This window comes from Prinia subflava, assembly GCF_021018805.1.
Source record: "Prinia subflava isolate CZ2003 ecotype Zambia chromosome W unlocalized genomic scaffold, Cam_Psub_1.2 scaffold_31_NEW, whole genome shotgun sequence".
Lineage (NCBI taxonomy): Eukaryota > Metazoa > Chordata > Aves > Passeriformes > Cisticolidae > Prinia > Prinia subflava.
Window position 1 is genome coordinate 1,715,090 of NW_026960608.1, and position 21,749 is coordinate 1,736,838.

The following is a 21,749-nucleotide window of genomic DNA, read 5'->3' on the forward strand; positions in this document are numbered from 1 at the left end:
TGCAAAAAGGACCCTGGCTCAGAAGCAAGACTGCGACACCAGCCACCATCCCACCTCAATCACCAGTTGCTCGGAGAGTCACATGTCATCAGTGTGGGCAAGAAGGACACAGAATGCGGTTCTGTCCTTTCAAAAACAAAACATCACACACACCAAGGGGGAGGAGGGGAGGAGAAGGGGAGCCTGTTCCAACATCAAAAAACTAAAAGGGGAGTGCAAACCTGTCCCACGTGATGAAAAAAATTGGACAGGTTGCCAGGTTGTAGAAGTTGAAAAAGAGAGTGATCCTTTAAATGTGCAAGATCTTCAAAAACCTTCAGGTTTCATTACCACCAAAAATAAGTGTGAGCCTTTTAAGCTCAAACTTACTTCTCCCATGGTCTTTTCTTCACCTGACTGGCACAAAACAGCGTTTGACCTTGAACAAGTTTCAACCTTACACCAAGCTGACAGTGAGTATCTTGTTATTGGAGACACAAAACACACACCCTCTGAGATCAAGATTGTTCCTGGCACTTTACCATCACAGCCAGAGCAAATTGTTCTCTGGGGACATTGTGTCCATCCTCCCTTTTTCCTTCCTAAAGGTCAAGTAATAGTGCAAGCAATTCCAATTCCCAATTTACTGCCATCAGCACCCAAACCTCATGATGATACTGATCTTTCTGTTTATTGGGCTGAAGTTATGGGTGAACAAAAGCCTTTGATCTTGTGTGCGCTCGAAAAGGAAGGAGACCTTGTTCAGATGCAAGGAATGATGGACACTTGGTCAAATGTAACTCTTATTCCACCACACAAATGGCCATAAAACTGGGAGCTGCAACCCATGGGTAGCAAGGTTTCAGGTGTCGGGGGGACAAAATTGGTCAAGAGATCAAAGAGCATTGTTAAAATTGAAGGACCAGACAGAAAATTGGCTTCTTTACGTCCATTTGTTGTCGATTCTGGTTATACCCTCTGGGGAAGAGATACCATGTCTCAGTGGGGGGTTCAATTACAAATTCCAAAAAAACCCCAGGATTTTTAGTTGCGGCCACTGAAGAGCGCCCCATCCAAAAACTGAATTGGCTGACAGATACTGCAGTTTGGCTGGACCACTGGCCGCTGAACAAGCAAAAATTGAAGGCGCTCAACGAGCTTCTGGAGGAGCAACTACCTAAAGGCCACATTGTCGAAACTAACAGCCCATGGAATTCTCCAGAGTTTGTCATCAAAAAACTGGGGAAAGGCAAGTGGCACCTCCTCCACGATCTGCGAAAAATCAATGAAGGACATGGGGTCCCTTCAACCAGGTATGCCATCAGCTTCAATGCTCCCCCAAAACTGGAATCTGGTTGTCATCTATATAAAAGATTGTTTCTTCCAAATTCCCCTAGACCCAGCCGATGCTCTGCGCTTTGCTTTCTCTGTTCCTTCCATCAATAGGGAAGCTCCCTGGAAGCGCTACCACTGGAAGGTTTAACCGCAAGGGATGAAAAACAGTCCAACAATTTGTCAGTAGTACGTTGCCAAAATACTGTCCCCAGTGCGTGCCAAAGCAGAAGAAGCTGTCATCCTTCACTATATGGATGACGTGCTACTGTGTGCCCCTAATAGTGACATCCTTGCAGAACTACTAGATGAAACTATTACTGCTCTGACTGCTGCGAGATTTGAGTTGCAGCAAGAAAAAGTGCAAAGGCTTCCCCCTTGGAAGTAGTTAGGGCTTGAGATTGTCAACTGAACAATAACACCCCAAAAGATGGTGATCAATGATAGGCCTAAGACTTTGAGAGACCTCCAATAGCTGTGTGGGTCCTTGAGTTGGGTCAGGCCCTGGCTAGGCCTCACTACAGAGGACTTAGCCCCCCTCTTCAATTTGTTAAAGGGGGGAGAAGCGCTAGATTCTCTGAGGGCTCTGACACAGGAGGCCCAGCAAGCATTAGAGGAGGTACAGTCAGTGATGTCAAGTCAGCAAGCCCATCATTGCCGGCCAGACCTCCCATTCAATTTCATCATTCTGGGGAAATTGCCACACCTCCATGGGATCATTTTTCAGCAGGACAAAGACCAGAAGGACCCTCTCATGATCATAGAGTGGGTGTTCCTTGGTCACCAAATGTCCAAAAGTATCACCAAACCACAAGAGTTGATGGCCCAGCTGATCCGCAAAGCTGGGCTCAAAATGTGACTGCTAGCGGGATGTGAGTTTACATGCATCCATGTACCAATTAAATTGTCAACTGGAAGGTTCACAAATGAAGCTTTAGAGCCATTGCTCCGTGAAAATGAAATGTTACAGTTTGCTTTAGACAGTTACCCAGGGAAAATTTCAATTCATTGTCCTGGCCACAAATTGTTCAACTCTGAATTTAATTTGATCCCAAAAGAAAAGCAAAGTTGCAAGCCTCTCAAAGCCTTGACAATTTTCACAGACGCGTCCGGAAGTTCCCACAAGTCCGTAATGACTTGGAAAGATCTTCAGACTCAGCAGTGGGAAACAGATGTAGAGATAGTTGAGTGTTCCCCTCAAGTTGCTGAATTGGCTGCAGTAGTCAGGGTTTTTGAGAAGTTCTCTGAACCAATTAATATTTTTACTGATTTGGCCTATGTAGCAGGGGTAGTGTCAAGAGCTGAAAATGCAGTTCTCAAAGAAGTTTCGAATCCAATGATTTTTAACTTGCTCTCAAAACTGATACATTTAGTCTCCCACTGAGAGCAACCGTATGACATAATGCATGTAAGATCACACACAGATCTTCCAGGTTTCATCACAGAGGGCAACCGCAGAGCAGATGCCCTAGCCACTCCTGTGCAGCTAGCTGGCCTTCCTAACATCTTCCAACAAGCCAAGTTAAGCCATCAACAGTTGCATCTGAATGTTCCAGGTCTGGTTCGCCAATTCCATCTAAGGCGAGATCAAGCCAAAGCAGTCATAGATACTTGTCCAAACTGCCAAAAGTTCTCCCTACCATCTTTAGGATCAGGAGTTAATCCAAGAGGGCTTGGCAGTTGTGAAGTGTGGCAAACCGATGTGACCCACATACCCCAGTTTGGAAAGTTTAAATATGTCCATGTTTAAGTTGATACCTTCTCTGGTGCAGTTTATGCCTCAGCCCACACAGGAGAGAAGACCACAGATGCACAGAAACACCTTGTGAAGGCCTCCACTTTGGGGATCCCCAAAATGATCAAAACTGATAATGGTCCGACTTATGCCTCCAAGGAGTTCAGTAATTTCCTGCAAGAGCGGAGGGTTGAACATCTCAAGGGTATCCCTTACTCCCCCACCGGTCAGGCAGTAATAGAAAGAACCCATCACACTCTCAAGAAAACCCTAGAACAACAGAGAGGAGATGTCAAAATCAACAGTCCTCACCAACGACTTTGTAAAGCTCTTTTTACAATGAACTTTCTCAACTGTTCATTTGAAAATCTCAACCCTCCTGTTGTCAGGCATTTCAACCAGAGTCAGCAGTTGAAGTCTGAAGAGAAACCACCAGTCCTGGTGAAAGACCCTGAGACCTGGAAGGTCCAGGGGTGCTTTGATCTAGTCACTTTGGGTCGAGGATACGCCTGCGTGTCCACCCCCTCAGGTTTGAAATGGGTCCTGCAAAAATGGGTCAAACCTTATGTTCCACCTAAAGGAAAAGACACCCTAAATGCAGATCCACCTTCACCTTCCCTACCCACTGATGTAGCCGTTGCTTCCTCTCGAAGGTGATGCAAAAGAAGTAGAGAACCCGAATCCTGTATTTTCCTTGATCCAGAGTGTTTAATAAGTTCTTCTGATAAGTGTTAAATGTTATTTTACTACTTATATGTGAATGTTGTTTTTAGACATCCTCCTATTCCCCAAAATGAAGCCAGAACTCCTGTGGGTTTTGTTCCTGCTAATGCTGTCAGCAGAGCATGAACAAGAGCATGACGACTTCAGAGTGATGCCTTGCCTCAATTTATCCAGTGGAGGCCACAGCATCTTCGATTCCATCCAAGAAATGAAGAACATGATTAAAGAAATTAAGCGAGAACCAGGAGACTGGCTGAAAAACATCTTTAGAGACTAGGGGTTGCCAGGGTTGATGTCATCAATTGTAAAAGATATTCTAATAATTTTTCTCATTATCCTTTTGATTTCCTTAACCTTTAAAGTGCTAAAAGGAATTCTAGCTAAATGAGACAAAAAATCGGCTCCTTCCATATTCACTGTGGCTGCTGTTGAAAGATGGTAGGAAGAGCCACAGACAAGAGTTTGAAGAGTTAGTTCTTTCTCTCCTTTCATTTCAAATTAAACAAAAAGAAGTAATTGTGGTGGTGGGTTTTTGTTAAGCTGTTTTGAGTTCTGTATCTTCATGGTCCTTCCCTGTTTCCCCCCGCTCGATGCTGTCCAGGCATGTCTCTGTCTACCTATCCTACCCCTGCACTGTCCCTAGAAGCTTCGGTCAGCTGTCCATCTCTCCCCCGACCCTGCCCTATGTTATGGAAAAACCCCTGTCCATCTGTCCTGGGACCAATCACCTGCTTGTTCCACACCCCCACCCCTCAGTCTTAAAAGCGGGCACGAGCTTTGTTCCTGGCTCCTTTTCGTACCCCCTCTTGGGGAATAAAGGTCTCTGAGAAATCGTACAGAAAAGAGTCTTCTCTAGTCCTTGCTCCGAAGTCTAGACACCGCAACACCTGTTGCCGTAGAAGAACAGCCTTGTTCTGCACCGTTACCTGAATCTGCTGGCAGATTTGGGAACGGCCCTTGGCACAGTTGGGATTCAGAGCTAGCTGGGATTCTTCCGGCCGTGTCACAAATGCAGTCCCAGCCACCTTCCAACAAGGAAAATTTCCAGGAAGCTGAAGCTATGCTGAGGGGTGGATCTGAGCCAAGTGAGACACAGGGAGTGCTGAGCCCAGGAGCTGCCAATGCCTCCAGGTGTCCTGAGCATCTCTCCGGGGCTGGTGGCACCAGCGCAGCCAAAGGTGTTCAGCCACAACTCTGGTTTTATCCCTTATTCACACACTTTTGGATCCAGAAACCCTTCCAGAAAACTTCCAACTTTTGCTTTAAGTGAAATGGAACTAATGGATTAACTGGAATTGGCCAAACACACAGGTCTGATTTCTGGAAACAAATCACTCTACAATAATTAAGTATTCACACTGCCCTCCACAGCACTGGCAGAGAAATAATTAAAAATCCTCTGCATTAATAAAGATTCTAAGTCAAAACTCTCTTTAAAATATTCTATTTAAACTTCAAATCTGCTTTTAAAATGCATCTCTACAACACAACTTTATTTTCCTTTTTTTTTTTTTTTTAATCTCACCTGATTGCAAAGTCTCCTCTAGGTGCTAAAAATGTCAGTGACTGTCACCTCCATGTCCCGCACACACAGCTCTGGGGACAAGGGCCAATTACATCTACTTGATCTCTTTTCCTGATGAAACCTGAACCACCTGAGCCACCTCCCAGCTGGGCAGGGCTGAAATTTCACTTTCTACTGCCAGAACTTCAGAAATATCTTGGAGACTTTGCTCATTTCCAGACACAATCACTGAACGTCCACCTCCAGGGTCTGAGGCAGAAAAGGAAAAGGACTTTTTCTTTAATAAAGCCCATTTTTTCCAAGTATACAACTGAAACAACACATATTTCTCCTTCTTATCTGCAACAATGACAAATTAAAGGAGATCTCATCTAAACGTTCAGCATTTATGGCCCACCAGACCTCAAAGAATGGGAAGAGCTCCCAGTATTTGTAGTACAAAGCACTCAGCTCTTTCTGCCAAACACTAAATTCCCATTTACTGACAATTTACATATACTCGGGCTTCAAAATTGTTCTGCTGCCACTTTTACCTGTATTTCTAATCCTACCAGGGATTCTGAAGGGTTGTGTCCAATAAAGCCCTAAAGTTTCAACTAAATACACTCAGGTTTCACCACTGCACTGTAATTATTAATTAAGACACTTAAAACCAGGAAGCCAAGTGTCATGGGTTAGCACTGGCCAGATGTTAATGCACCCACGAGTGTATGTTTTTCTTAATGAGCTACTGTGAGATGTAGTCAAGAACAGAGCAGAGCGGGCCTAAAACTTGAAAACAGAGAACAAAACTTTATTACATTACATAAGAACAGAAATAGAAAGGAAAACTCTAAACACACACACAAAACAGAAATGAAACCTTCTCAGAACATTTCTTTTCCTCCCCCAATTTTCACCCCCTACATGTTACCCTCCATAGACCAAACCCTTGGGTTTTAAATCAATCACCACTCAAAAAAACTAATCCTCAATTCAGCAAGGGAGAGAGGAGCTTCTCTTGCACCACAGACTGCTCCTCAGAAAACACAGGTCTACCCCTTATGTTTCCATGTCACCCGTGGCACCGCCCGGAGAAGTCTGCCAGGGTGACACTCTTTTCCATGTCTAGTGCTCTTACTACTGTCTATGGGCTAAAGCTGCATATAGGGCTCTTTTAAGGATGCTTGCATGCCGAGCTCTCCCTATCTTTCCCCTGGGGCCGAGGGTTCTAAGAGCAGGTCTTCCCTGAGGGCAGAGGGCGCAGAGGGAGCTACCACACCCTCCTCCTCTCTTCTCTGTTTGCTCTACTCTTAAAGTGCCAGTCACTGTAGCAAAAGCAGAGGCAGCTGTATCTACTTAAATGCAGTTTATGTTCAAAAGAGACTCGAGTTCAGTCTATGGCTAACATTATGCAAAAAAGTCCAGCTCAAAAGCCACTCCTCTTCAATCTCTGCCCATCTAGGGTTCTTTTCATCTTTTAACTTTATCATCTCAGTCCCAGGCTGTTTCTCTTTCTCTTCTGAAACCACTAGCCATGAGAATCAATGTCTGGGAAAAAGTTTCCTTCTGCCAAGAAAGGGTTAACAGTTCTTGGCTCCCGGCAGGGTCCTGGACTCGGCACTTCTTTACACAGCTGGGAACTTCTCCTGTCCCCTCCCCCCACTCTTTCTTCCCTGCTGGCTGCTGCCAATGTTCGAAACTCTGAAGCAGCAGTCTCTCTCCTTGGGGGACGGGGAGGGACGGGGGGGAGATGGGGGGGGACGGGACAGAAGGCACCTCTAAAGTTCTCTACCCCTCCATCTTGGATGGGGCTGGCCCAGCTCCAGTCCCATTCTCTCTCTTTCCCCCTGCCCTGGGGCCCCTTGCCTGCCTCAGCCCGGCCACATGGCCCCCCTCCCCCACCCAGCCTGGGTAGGGGAGGAAGGAAAAGATGCTCCTCTCCTGAATGCGGAGCCAGAAAAGAGGAAGTCCCTCTGGGAGTCCTTGCTTTTAACCCCTTGTGTCCTCTGAGGCATATCCAACCCTTTAGTGGCCACTAAAGGTGCCAACAGTCAAACCTGACCACTGATTGGTTTGACCACAGCCTCATGAAAAACTCACTTCCCTTCAAACCAAGACACCAAGGTCTTTCATTTTCCTGTAATTGATTTCCTCTGCAATACCTTGCTAATCTTTATTCATTACTTCATAGGAGTTTCAAAACTTTTAACCCCCTAATTTTTCCTTTGAATTTTGGAGTTTGCAGCTCCATTTTAAAGCCCTTTTTTCACACCTGTCCACTGTCTGGGAGCTGAATGATTTTCTCCTCTCTCCATTTGCACTTCTGTTTAATTCCTGACATCAGTGGTCACAACCACATCCTTCCCCAGCTCTGTAGATCAGTGGCAGAGCGGCCTGGTTTTTGTGGAGCCACCATCTCAGTTGTTCCCAGTTCAGGGCTCACTTGCCTGCTGGATGCTGTCCCTGCTGACCATATGAGGTAGAAGTGGCACTTCATTCAGCAGAGGTGTGGCTTCCAGGGGGGGCAGCTGGTCAGCCATCATTTCTTGGGATCATTCATGGACACCTGCTCACCTCAACCACCTGCTCCAAGAAAAAACAGGGATGAGGTCAGATCTCTCTCCCTTCCTTAAATCATTCTGTCTTTGTTTGACAAACTCGGCTTGTGGGGCCCTGCCAACTCAGAATATTCCCAGTGCACCCAAACAGTACAACATTATCCTGTTTTTCACTTTTAACTCCTTTCATGTAAGCAATAAATGTCCTTTTCCCAAAATTCTCCCTTTTAATTACCAGGAATATTCAGCCATTAGTGCTGGAACTGGTACCTCAGTGCAGCAATTAGACAGTAGAGGAATTAACATTTATACGGCAATTTATTCCTAAATTTGCACTTCAAATTCCTAAATTGCTTCCACTCTAGACTCCAAGCTTCAGGGTAAATAATGCACATATCACATTTACATTTTAGTGATGATGAAAAAAATCCCCAAACCATGCAATTTCTCCACTACAAAATCTGCCAGGGTGAAAACAAATCTCAAAACAACACAAAATCCCGCTTTGTCCCAAAATTTTTGACTGAGACCCATGGGGAAATGTGAATAGAAAATTGCTGCAGAGTTGTGGGCTTCCAGGGAATATTCTGTTATTAGAGCAAGTCAAAATACACATGATACAAATTAATTATAGTAATTAGAGCGAGTCAAGCTGCAAGCTCCCAGTGGTAGGGAATTTTCAGTGTATAGTTAATCCAGCATCCATACAAAGCACAAGATAACAGGATACAGGAAATGCTGACATTTCCTTCTACTCTCCCATTACCTCCCATAAACCAGAAGGCAAAATGTGGTTAGGAGAGTCCAATTCCATAAAAAATAAAGCAAATCACACAACACCTCCCTAAATCTGTGCATGAATCAAGTCAGGCTGTTTGAAAGTGTCAAATCCTTCTTCAGTTCTCCACAAGCAGCAGGGAAAGGGCAATATCTGGGGAAGAAAAAAGACGAAAATTGATTAATTCTGTACCTGTGGGACCGCATTTCCAGTAGATTAGCAACAGTAGGAGAAATATCATATAATTAATGTAATTTCTTCTGGTTTTAACTGGTTTTGTACAGAAAAATCTGTAAAAAATCTGAGATTACAAAGATTTTTCCTGTGTTATCAAGACAAGGTAAAGGAGCTGGTGGAATCCACTGATAAAACCCCCATTCCTCCTTTGCAAAAGCATCTCAAAATCAGAGATGCAATCACACAGCCACAAAATGCAGCACAATAAACTCCTCAAGACTTGCCAAAATCCAGCTCCTTTCAAAAGGAAATTCTTTTCTGAGGCTGCTCCAGTTAGAATTTTAAGAAGTCAAACATCACTGCAAGGTGCAAGGGCTGGACAGGACCTTAAAGATCAAATTTGCATCAAGTTTGGCCTAAATACACTTAATAAATACACTGAACTGCCCTAGCATGGTATTTTTTCCTGAATAAAATAATCTCCTTTTTGTCAGGTTTGGAATTGCCTGTGCCAAGGATGCAAATTTTAACTATTCCACTTAAAAACCCCTGCCTGGAACAGTAAAATTCAGGCCAAGGTTTCTTCCTCTACATCTCTCCCATTTTTTGAGGTTGGATCTAAGCCTTAAGAGCCATAAGAGGAATTCACTGTACATAGGCAAAATGAAAATTCTTTATTTTATATATGCATCAAAGAAAACAGAAATTAGTACTTAAAACAAAGGGGAAATCCCTTTACCAAAAGGCAACTCCATGTGCATTGAAATTCAACTACCCCAAATAAGCAGCTGCAGAAAAACGTGTTCCGAAACAGGGCCCAAAGGCACCTGCAACTTCAAATAAAGGTTCAGTTTCTGTGCTCATCCTCTGCAACTTCAAATAAAGGTTCAGAATTTCTCTGCTCATCCCCTGCCTTGGCTGAATTTAATTCTCTCTTTAGGACAAATTGTAGAGAGCCCCAACATTCCCGTGGTTTTTAGAACCCTTCATCTCCTGCATAATGACACAGGAAGGATTTAATTTACATAGACACGTCCACACACTTTCTGCTTGCTTAGTGCTGTAACTTCATTTCTCCAAGGAAGAATTTAATATTTGGAGTATCAGGAAATAATTGGTTTTAAATTGCTAACGAAAAACTCAAAAATAGCCAATTTTCGTGTCTTAGTAGCAATGGCCATATGGTCAGAGAAAACAGAAGTATTGAAAGGAACAAAACCATCTAAAGAGGTTTTGGGGCAGTTTCATCTGGCTCAGAATGTTGATATTTCCCTGTGCAGCTGGGCTGGGGTGGCTGCAAGTGGCAGAACACTGAGGACAAAGAGGGACGTCCTGACAAATTGGAAAAAAACAAGTTATTTTGGGTTTTGAGCACTGCTTCATTCCTTGAAAACACTGATAAGAGCATCAAAAAACCCCTGCCCTCCAAGGGAACACAGTCAATGAATGTGGGACTCAACCCCTCCCCACTTCAACAGGTAAAATTTTTCCAGGGAAATAAATCCATGGATTCACCTCCCCAAAGTCTCCATTTCACTCGAGGAAGTAGGTGGTATTTGGGTAAATAAAAAGAGAATTCCTGAAAAGTTATTACATACTCATCACAATTTCCTGCAAAACAAAACAAAGAGCTCCTATCTTGAAAAGCCATTTCCCAACACCCTCCCACAGCTGGGCTGGAGCGGGAATCCAGTCCTGCTTGGCCCTCCCTGCAGAAAGGTGGAGGACAATCAGCACAGGGGCAGAGGAGATTTCATGATCCTGAACCCACCTTCATCTACACTCCCACCCTCATGCATCATGGAATCCCAGCATGGTTTGGGTTGGAAGGGACCTTAAAGCCCATCCAGTGCCATTCCCTACCAGGGGCAGGGACACCTGCTATCTCAGGTTGCTCCAAGCCCCATCCAACCTGGCCTCGGACACTTCCAGGGATCCAGGGGCAGCCACAGCTTCTCTGGGCAGCCTGTGCCTCCCCACCCTCATAGCCAGGAATTCCTTCCCAATATCCCATCTCACCCTGCCCTCTGGCAGTGGGAAGACATTCTCCCTTGTCCTGTTCCTCCATCCCTTGTCCCCAGTTCTTCTCCAGCTCTCCTGGAGCCCCTTTAGGCACTGGAAGGGGCTCTAAGGTCTCTCTGTAGCCTTCTCTTCTCCAGGTGAACACCCCCAGCTCTCCCAGCCTGGCTCCCGAGGGGCTCCATCTGTTACTCCAGGAGGACTTATTTTGGACTGCTTCCAACACCCTGACAACAGTGTCAGGTCGTATCTCTGATTCTGTCAGGGTTTTCTGGGACTTTTGTTTGTTTGCTTGTGTTATTTGGTACTACTGCATTTGTATTTTTTAAATATTCCTAGTAAACAACTGTTATTCCTATTCCCATATTTTTGCCTGAAAGCTCCTAATTGCAAAATTGTAATAATTTGGAGGCAGGGTTTTTACATTCCCCATTCTAAGGGAAACTCCAGTTTTCCCTGACAGATACCTGTCTTTCCAAACCAAGACAGTGACTCATCAAATAGGAATCAATAGCAGAACTTATAGAGGTGTCTCTACAGCTTTGTCACTCTGTCCTGGAGATTTTTGACTCAGTATGGAATTAAACAGATTAAATTTTAGAAAGGTTACATTTTGCAAGGGCGCTTCTGGCCTGATTCTTTTTTTTGCAGTGGTTTCTATCACGCATCAGCTAAAAGTCATTCCCAAACCTGGGTTGAGCTGAGGGATGAATTCAGGCCACAGAGGCACCAAAAAAAAAAAAAAAAAAAAAAAAAAAAAAAAAAAAATTGGCAGTAATCATCTCAGCAACAAACCTGAAGCCGGAAGAAGTGATAGTGGGCAACACATGTCTAAATTCAATAGCTTGAGCTTTTGTTTTCAAAGATTATTCAACATCTAAAAAGCTGAAATACAGTAATTTTTCCACAATAAAATGTCTTTTAAACTAAATAAATCCAATCCATATTGTAAAAATGGGCCCTGAGATGTGTTCTGGACTAATTCAACAATCTCATGCAACATGGTCATGTTCCCATATTCAAAAGAAGGCAACATTTTCCAGGGACACTCTCATCCTACAAAGGCTTCTAAGAAAAACAGAAAATCTCCAGGACTGCCCTTCCAGCAAACAATTCCCGTCCACAGCGGCCAGGCCTGACCTCACTTCCTGCCACAGTAAAAACGCCGAGCTCTGCAAGGCTCCGGCATTGGCCTCCCCTTCGCTCCAGCCCAAATTCCTCCCTGGCAGAGCCGCTGGAGCCCTGCCAGCTCCTGAGGAGCCGCTCAGTGTTCATTGATTCTGGGCTCGGATTTCCATGGAAAACAGCTCTTCAGCTCCCTGATGGATGGAGCAGAGCAAAGAGAGATCGTGAGGGCTGCCTGACATGGGATCATCCCGCCTCAAGTCTGGAAAACATCAGGGATTCACATGAGACAGTTGGAAACGCTAAAATTGTCTCCGATGGTTTGGATCCAAAGTGGGATAATGAGTAATTCCAGGGCACGGGGGCAGTTACAGACAAATGGTTGGAATTGGGGATCTTAGAGGTCTTTTCCAACCATAATGACCCCATAAATGTTTTGTAAACTCCTGGGAAGAGCTCCCAGCATTCCTGAGACTCCTTTAGCCACTTCCAACGTGTAGCTCAGGATGAGGCATCACGTCAGCTCTGTCACTTCCACCTGAATGACACAGGAAAAATAACTTCAAAATTGTCACAGCAACATCTGAAAGAAAGGTTCTGGCCAGAAGAATCTTCCTGGATAAACACATCATTCCTGTTTTATCAAGAGTTTTTGGAGCAGTCACCACTAATTTACAATTTACAGATGTGTTTCTCTTTAGGCACTGACAATGAATTTGCCAGTATTTACTGCAGGACATGTAAGAACAAAAAGGTTGTGTATTTCTTAATTGCAATATAAAAAAATCATGTTATCTATTGTGAGATTATCTATTGTGCAAATGTGTTGCAGTATTACGGATTTAGCAAGTTTCAAAGTTCTTGTTGTCTCACATTAAAGTATTTCCCTATAATATTAAAAATCTCCAGAAAGATCTCACACAGACTAAATGGAACACTGCAGACAGGCATGGATCAGCTTCATTCCACTGTCCAGAGAAGAAACCAAACAAATTTCATAAACAGTGAAAAATAAGTTTATAACCCCAGACAGAAGCTGTCCCAAAGGCTGGATTTTCATTACAGTAAGTGCAGGATTTAAGATGAGAAAGTTCCTGTTCCAAGGAGCTTATTACTTAAATGAAAACTTTATTTAAAAAAAAAAATACAGCATGCCTGAGTTACAAAGAACAATGTGTCCACAAAAGAGAGCCAGAAATTCAGCAGAGACTTCCTGATTTCCCAGTTCAGTGCCTAATGCAAACTGCCAGCCTGATCCTAAATTTTCATTTATTGCAGGAAGTAAACTACTCTAATATTGCTCTTTACCAAAAGCAGTATCGTATAAACACCTAAAGCTTTACTTACACCTTTTTATACTGGCAGAATTACTAATTAGTATTATAAATATTATATAATATATAAAAGTATAGCAAATATATTTTCTCTGAGTAGGGGGAAAACCCCATGTTCTCTGATAAAGAACATTATTTGTTACTGCCATGCCTTAAAATCCAGATCTCCCGCAAACTGAAGCTCTGAGTATTTTATACTCCACTCTGTTCAATTTTCCATCACTCATCTCCAAAGGCTGTTAAAAAGAACAACCACAGAGCCATCCCAAAGCCATCCCCAACCTCAGGCTAAGGAATAATCTTGTCAAAAAGATCCAACCTTAATTATGACTCCCAAAAACCCCAGATATGCCCCATGCAATTCTAAAGCAGGAAAAACTGGGGAAATAAGACCCAAGCTGCCCTCTCCCACCCAAATTTTTCTGACAGCATTAACAAGGTGTTGAAGGTACCATCCCAATCCTAAAATAGGTTGTGCCCCAGGACCACACATGAGACCTGCTGGGTGGACTGGGTTTACTTTGTGCAAGATTAAGGCAAGGAGAGATTTAACAGAAGCTCAGTTACAACCTGAGCTCTGGACGGACCACCCCCACTCCATAAATCATCTGTTCCCCACTAAATCCATGTTTTGATTAAAATCCTGGAAATAATTTATAATGGCCCCCAAGGGAATCAGGCTGCAGCATCTTGTGGGAAGTTCAGCTTCCAGCCAGGAGGGTAACACAGCCGTGAGCCTGAAAATGTTCATGATTTACTCAAGAAATGGGCTCAAATATTCGGAATACTGAGAGACCACCTGAAAATGTCTCTCATGATTTACCCAAGAAATTTGCTCAAATATTGTGACTATTCAGAGCCTGATCCAGGGGTGGCTTTGACCCAGGTGAGGTCTGCGATCCCAGGAAAACAAAAAAAACTCAACAAAATTCCACCCCAGCTCCATACACACAGGACAAGGCTTCTACACTCTGCTCCAAGTGTTCGTTTAGCACTGAGCAAATTACAGGAGGATTTTTAATTTAGTATTAATGCTCATCCCTCAGGCCACCATGAGACCTCAATGCTCCTAAAATTCTCCCTGGAGGAGGATTAAGATTTGGATGGAAGCCCTCATTTCCCAGACACCAAAATCCCTAAAAACACCCAGAAACAGCAAATCCAACACACCAAGGCCATGGGAGCTCTGACCTGAGGGATTCTATCAACTTTCACCCTCCCTCATCCCTCTGGATCAGGTTTCTGAGGGTAGCATGCCAGGGAAGCTATCAAACAATTGTCCCCTGCAGCCTCCCACAGCAATTCTCCAGCACTCCAGGATTGTTTTCCAGCCTGAAACTCCATCCCTCAGGATTCCAGGGGACAAGGCCAGTGCCCATCGTCCAGGCTTACAGATGTTTTTCCAGGGGCTGCACAACTTCCTGCTGCTCTTCCCAAAAGAAACTCCACTGGGAAGAGCTGGGAGCTGGGCAGAAAGGCTCTGTCAGTGCCCAGAGCGCATTAATTTGATTTGAGCTGTTATTTAATATTATGCTCACATTAAGGCCATGCTTGCCCTCAGCATTATTCATTTAGGAGGTCTGTAAAGTTGGCAATAACAGTTTCTATAATGCAAACATGACATAACTTTTAGATAAATATTTTCCTTCGTTGTTTTAGGTTTTTAATGGCTTTTCTCTTATTGCCAGAAAAGCAGAGTTGAATCCTGAGAAAAGCAGAGTTGAATCCTGAGCACCTGAGTGCTGCTTCCTAAGTGACCAGTCCCATAAACCAAAACCCAGGAGTTCCTGAAAGGTCCTATGAAACCAGGGCCTCTATTAATTACGTGGAAGCTGGACTGAGCAACGCAGAGCACAACCAATATGGTGAAATCATACGTTCTCCTCTTTATTCCCCGAAATGGCTGGTTAAATACAGTTTCAGATAATTTACAGTTACAGGTGTTTTCTAATTGGTATTCAGTGTGAAAAAGAATGCAAACTATCTCAGTTTAAGGTACCTACCATAATTTCACTATAACTATCCTATCTAATACATACACACACCTTAATCTAAATTTTAACTGTGCCACAGGGTTATCTACTTCTACACAGGCCCAAACCTGGGGCCCAGTTTGGGATAGCTCAGCTCTCGTTCCAAAATACCTCATGTCCATGTTCTCTAAGAAATTCTGTTACAGTCCTATTCCTGTCCTAATCCCAATTCTGCTTCTACAAATGTTCAGAGAACTAAGCACCTCAAAGGACTGAGCCATTAAGGTGCTTCATTCTTATTTCAGCTTAAAAAAAATAAAGGGATTAAGGAATTTCCTAGCTGCAAAACTGTTGTTACAAAAAAAAAAAAAAAAAAAAAAAAGAGAGAAAAAAGAATTAAATGTAAAACTACCTTTTTTCCATCTGTTAGGAAGGTGACACTTTCTGGAACAAGCCAAGGTGCTCATTTTAATATCTTAATGCAACACAAAGCAAAATATTTGAAGCTTAGATGAAAAAGCCTTTATTAAATGCAATTTAACAATGGACTTGTTTTAAATATGATTTTCCAAGTATAAAACTGTGAATTTAAAACAACATTGTTCTAGTTTTTTTAAGCCTTGAAGCAAACCAGTTTATTTACACATTAACTATATACTATGGAAATTCTATATCCAAATGGTTCTCCAAATCACTTGGAAGCTATGGAAGTAACAGACACCACAGTCCATGGAAAAGAAATTCCAAAAAGCTTCTGCCCAGAGGCACAAGACAGAGCGCAAGCCTGTGTGCCTGCGTTGCAGCCGTGAGGTCTGGTAGGCCTCTCTGGCAGTCAGTTGCCTAAGGGCAGAAATGCCTAGTCATGGTGACTAGGCCAAAATAACCCTTCTCCCGCGCTCGGACCCTCTCTTATCTCCCTGTAAGACAATAGGTCACTTTCTACCCCGACTCATACTATTGGACCACTTCTCAAAACCTCGGTACCCTATAAAAACCCCACTTTTCCCCCAGCTCAGCAGAAGAGCTGTCCCCGAAACCCTTCACGGAGGATGCTAATAAAGGATCATCTGTGGAACTTCATACAGCACTTCTCCTCTCTCTCCCTGTGTCTGCCAAGGCACCTTAGCAAGCTTATGAGCTGAGAATCACTGCAAAAGAGCTGATCACTACTAAGAGCTGTATATCACTATAACTAAGCTTGCTAAGTGTTGCCTGTGCCTGGGAGCTTTGCCACAGTTGCTTGGGCAGGGGGGTACGTAGGTGCACCCCTATCCAGGAACAACCAAGGCAGCTGAGACCGACTGAAGCTACCGGGAGGAAAACAAAATGCCTGGAATTCTCTCTTGGACCTAAACTGGTCAGCAAAAAGGCAGCTGGAATTCCCACCTGGAAGTACCACACAGCTGGGCAGATGAAACAAAGCGTTTCCAAGTGTGCCAAGGTTTGCCAGCTGGGAACTGCAAGTTCCTACAGGGAGCTGCAGCCACTCCCAAGGCTCTGAAATTCAGAAGGATCTGCATAACTGAGCACAGCTATTCTCCATGGGACAAATTTGTCTTGAAGTAGAAGGTAAAACTGAAGGCATTTTATGATTTTTTTCCCCCTGAAAAAAAAAGTTCTGCCCATTTCTTAGATTCCAGGGGAAAAGTTCTGTTGGAAAGCCTGGAAGCAACCCAAAGGAATGGCTGTTGTATGTGCACACGTTCCCTCCAACAGGAACACATCATTCCACAGCACGTTGTTCATCCCAGTCCTTCCCTCCAGCCAGGAACACCCAGATCATGGCAAGGAATTGTTGTAGTTTGGATTTAAGGGGGTCCCTGGGGAGGGTTCCCCGGGAGCCCCACAGGCTTTAGGTTTGTTGGTATTTGCATGCTGGCAGGCAAGGAGACTTTAGACGGCTGGTGAGGTGCTGATGGGATGAGGATTTATATGGAGTTTGACCCTGGGAAGACAGCATGGTCAGTGAGGAAGAGGGGGAAGGAGGGGGAGAGAGGGAAGGGGAGAGGGAAGGGGAGAGGAGCAGAGCCTCTAGAGGCCTCCAGGGCAAAAAGAGCGAGTTTGCTTCTCCTTGCACTCTTAACAGGGAAATTCAAAGTGGGCGCAGATAGATTCTCCGGCCAATGGGGTTACAGACACAATACTGCCGGGGAGGTTACAGACTTGGGATAAACCATACACTTTCTAGGGGTGAGCCAGAGCATACCATTTTAATAAAATGCAATTCCACAAATTCACCCTTTTTTTGTTAAAATGTGACAAGAGAAATATGACATATGACAATTAACAATTTAAAAATGAAACAGTAATTACGCAGTTTTGCAGCATAAATACAGATACAATTGCAGTAAGGATTATGTTATACTGTGAACAGTCTGACTTGATGTAATTGCAATAAACGGGTTATGTAGGTTCATATTGCAAAATTTAAACAAATTTGTGTTAGCCTTTTCAGCATGACTGGCCTAATGGTGTCTAGCCTTTTCCAGCTGGCTTTTCAGACTACTACAGCCCCCAGTTCTAGGCTATGGCACTTGTAGTTGTGCATTTCTGTACCCGAGCAGGTGTTTCCATATAAGGAAGTTAAGCTAGAATTTTCTATAGCCTGCTCGCTGTAATTGGCTCAGTCCCAGCACACACAGTGATAGGGCTTTGGAAGTGCACCTCAAAGTCTAGTGTCCATCTCATTGGGCAAAGAGCCAAATAAGCCCACCTAGACCATCGAGTACTAAAGGGCCTGCATAAGGGTACACGAGGCTTTTTGGGAGTGCCTTAGCCTGTGTAGCTGTGCTTGGTACACTGTGCTCGGCTTATCTCTTTTCATTTTGTAATGTTTATTATTTTTGCTGTTATTAAAACTTTTATTTTACAAAGCATATCCTGGGAAGCCGTCTCGCTATTTTATTAAGCCATTACTCCGCTGGCTGGACCCTCGGAGTTATCAGGAGAAATCTCGATAAATGGCGCCTTCGAACCTACCTTACATTAGGGTAACTGAATCGAAGTTTGCTGACAAGCCCTCACGTTCAGCTAGGCCGTTTTGCTCTTGGTTTTCGTTTTTTTAAAAGCGAGCTCGTGGTGGTTTTTTTGGTCGTTAAAATAAAACCACATTTTTGGGTCAAAAAGGCTGAGAGGGAGCCTTTTGACTGAACCCCTATACCGGTGAGAGGGGGTCTTTGCCGGACACCGATTCTGGTACAAGGTGGATTACTCTTCAAAGAGAGAAGCTGCAGTCTAGCAGAGCTGGAGACAGAACAGCTAATCACCGAGTGACCTGAGAGAGTTGGAGACAAACCAAGAGCTGCCGGGGGATCACAAGAGCCATTCTGGTGAGTGACAATGGGGACCCGGCAATCCGTAGAACAGCGAGACACCTTTTGTTATTTTAATTATAAACTGACTATTCAAGACTATAAGTTTGAGAGGAAAGAGCTTAAAAAACTTGTGAAATGGGTCTATAAAAAGTTTCCGGACACTAATACAGCTGAAACAGTAACAGTAGAATTTTGGGACAAAATAGGATTGAAGTTGTATAATTCAAAGAAAAAATCTGTGTTAAAATTAAGACCCATCTTTAAAACTGTGTTAGACTTTGTAACAGAAGGTGAAAGGCTCAGCAGTCAAAAAACACCTGAAACTGCAGAAAGAGAAACCTTGGGAAAAGCCTCTAAAAGCAACCATTAAAAAGGAGCCCAGAAAGTAAAATGCAAAAAGGCTCCTGCTCACCTTAGACGTGAAAATAAAAATCCAAGTTCTGATGCCCCAAGTCCCAGAAAAAAACGGTTTGATTTACTCCCGGGAAGCAGGCAGGGGAGGGCTCAAAGCCCTTCCCCGAGCCGTCCTCAGTCCCCCGGAGTGGGACCTGTGCCAGCCTTGGCCACGCGGGCTAAGGTTCCATTCCAACCGCCCTCCCCACCCCCTCAGTCACCTAGTACGAGATTCGGGCGATCCCGGACCGTTAATTTTGAGCGCGCGAGTTTTGAACAAAGCCCTGAAAACGCGGGCTCAGAGAACAATGAAAAACATGGAATTCTCCCCATCTCTGAGGCAGAAACTGTAGCTCCACGTGGGCGGGCTCAGTACAGCCCGACCCTGCGGCACGCCCCATCCGATGTGTCACTCAGCTCCTCCCACTCCAGCACGGGAGGCTCCTCCTCCATGGGCAGTCCCAAGCCTCAGGCACCGCCCCGGGTTGCCACCCACAGCCGGGACAGACACGCCCTGGCTGTGAGGAGCGTGGGAACCGGATGTGACATCCCGGAACTTGCCCTCCCCAAGATGGCGGCGCCCATGCTGGAGAAATGTAAACAAACTCCGATGAAAAATCAGAAGGTTTCCCACACGTCCTGCAGTTTCTCTGATGATTTGGAGGATTCATCAGCCAGCATAGATCCCTGGCACAAGATAAGGAAGGAAGCAGCACGAGACGGGGAGTGGGATATCCTTTCAAAACTCAAAGTTTTCCCAGTCCGATATAATAGAGCAGGGTTAAATCTCCAGTGGGAACAAATAAGTTTCTCTGAAATTAAAGAACTTTGCAAAACTGCAAAGTTATATGGAAGAGACTCTACCTTTTTTAGAGGTCTATTGCAAGCCACCTTTGCTGCCAATGTACTAACACCTCATGATCTAAAACAAATAATGACATCTCTCCTGTCTCCTACTGAATATTCTTTATGGGAATTGGCATGGAAGCATGCTTTAAATCAGCTTGTAAGAGACTATGCCACAAATCAAGCCACTGCAGCCTTAACACTTGAGCAGCTTGTAGGGGAAGGAGTGAATGTAGATCCACAAAGACAAGTGCAAACCCTCACAAGGCCAGTTCTAAATGATATCAAAGAAATGGCCAAGACAGCATTGTTACAGGTACCTGATGGCAATAAGCCTGACTTAGATTTTTCTGAAGTAAAGCAAGGTCCTGATGAACCCTATATCAAGTTCCTAGACCGCTTGAAATTAGCTCTGGACAAACAAGTAGCTTTAGAGCGAGCACGAGAAGAACTATTAAAACGCTTAGCAATTTCCAATGCAAATGCAAGCTGCAAAAAAATACTACGTGCTCTTCCCCAAGACCTGGAGCCAACAATAGCCCAGCTAGTTGAAGCATGTAACCGCTTAAATACCCCTGAACATGCAGCAGCACTGCAAGCTGAAGTTCTAGCCAATGCTATCACCACAGCACAAGGAAACACCCTAAAACAACAAGAAAAGGTTGCAGAGCTTCAAGCACAGACTCTAGCAGAAGCCCTTGCTGCGTTTAAAGGAGTTGTAGATAATCAGCAGAGTAAAAAAGAGGTTTGCCACTTTTGTGGGAGAAAAGGACACTTCAGAAACAGTTGCCCACAGCTTCAGAGGAAGCCACCCTTAAAACACTGTAATTGTAAGAATCATTTGCAAAATGCTAACAGTTCTCGTCCAGCACAGGATTTCAAATGGCAGAGCTCGGGAAACGGGCAGAGGAGCGCGAGACAGTGGAGCGCTCAGACACAAGAAACCCTGTCCAGCATGCCAGAAAACACCTCAGACCACCAGGTCCACAGCTGCAGCAACTCATATCCGAGTTACCAGCCACAATGCCCCCAGGTACCCGACTGGAGCTGTGCACAGCCCACCCAGTAATGCTAACAAACTGTATTCACCATACAATTTCTACAGGACAGTTAGGACCTCTACCACAATCCCGTGAATTTTTAATAATGGGAGTCAGTAATAATAATGCTGAAGGTTTTTATGTATTACCAACCGTACTGTCTGTAACATCCTCACAAGAAATTACTGTTTTAGTTATCTGTCCTGACCCCCCATGTTTCTTACCCAAAGGACTAATCATAGCGCAAGCTTTTCTCCTACCAGAATCTCTCAGCAACACACCCCTCATCGCTTGCACGAGAGAGATCAGCCACGGGCGGCCATATCTCAGCTGCACCCTCAAGCACCTCGGGAAGACCATCACCCTCACAGGTTTGATCGACACGGGCGCGGATGTTTCGCTGATTTCGAGAGACCTCTGGCCGCAAGACTGGGCCATTGTACCTACGCTGGATCAGCTGGCAGGTATTGGAGGTCACTGTGACAGCTTTCGCAGCTTGCACCCAGTGACATTTGAGGGCCCCGAGGGTCGCATTGCAACCACCAAACCATTCATTGTAAGAGCAGATATAGTGCTGTGGGGAAGAGACATCCTGTCACAATGGGGTCTGAGGATAGAGACAAATTTCTAAAACAGGCTGTAGATGAAAAAGACACTTTAAAACTAACATGGACTTCTGACACACCTATCTGGGAAAATCAATGGCCTTTGCCAGCAAACAAACTTGCAGTTCTAGAACAGTTAGTACAAGAACAATTAGAAAAAGGACACCTAGCCCCAACTACTAGCCCATGGAACACCCCCGTTTTTGTAATTAAAAAGCCAAACAGTGAAAAATGGAGGTTGTTACACGATCTTCGAAAGATTAACGAAATTATTGTTGAAATGGGGTCGTTGCAACCAGGTTTACCATCAC

At 44.3% G+C, this 21,749-nt stretch overlaps 1 protein-coding gene across 1 annotated transcript in view; it reads right to left on the reverse strand.

Annotated features, from left to right (window-relative positions):
• The window catches only part of LOC134565035 (fibronectin type-III domain-containing protein 3a-like), a 77,168-nt gene that overhangs the window by 41,905 nt on the left and 13,514 nt on the right, over positions 1–21,749 (reverse strand). The window contains 2 exon segments of the mRNA XM_063424399.1: positions 7,724–7,858; positions 8,678–8,765. Coding sequence (XP_063280469.1) covers positions 7,724–7,819 — 96 coding nt within the window. The 5' untranslated portion in view covers positions 7,820–7,858; positions 8,678–8,765.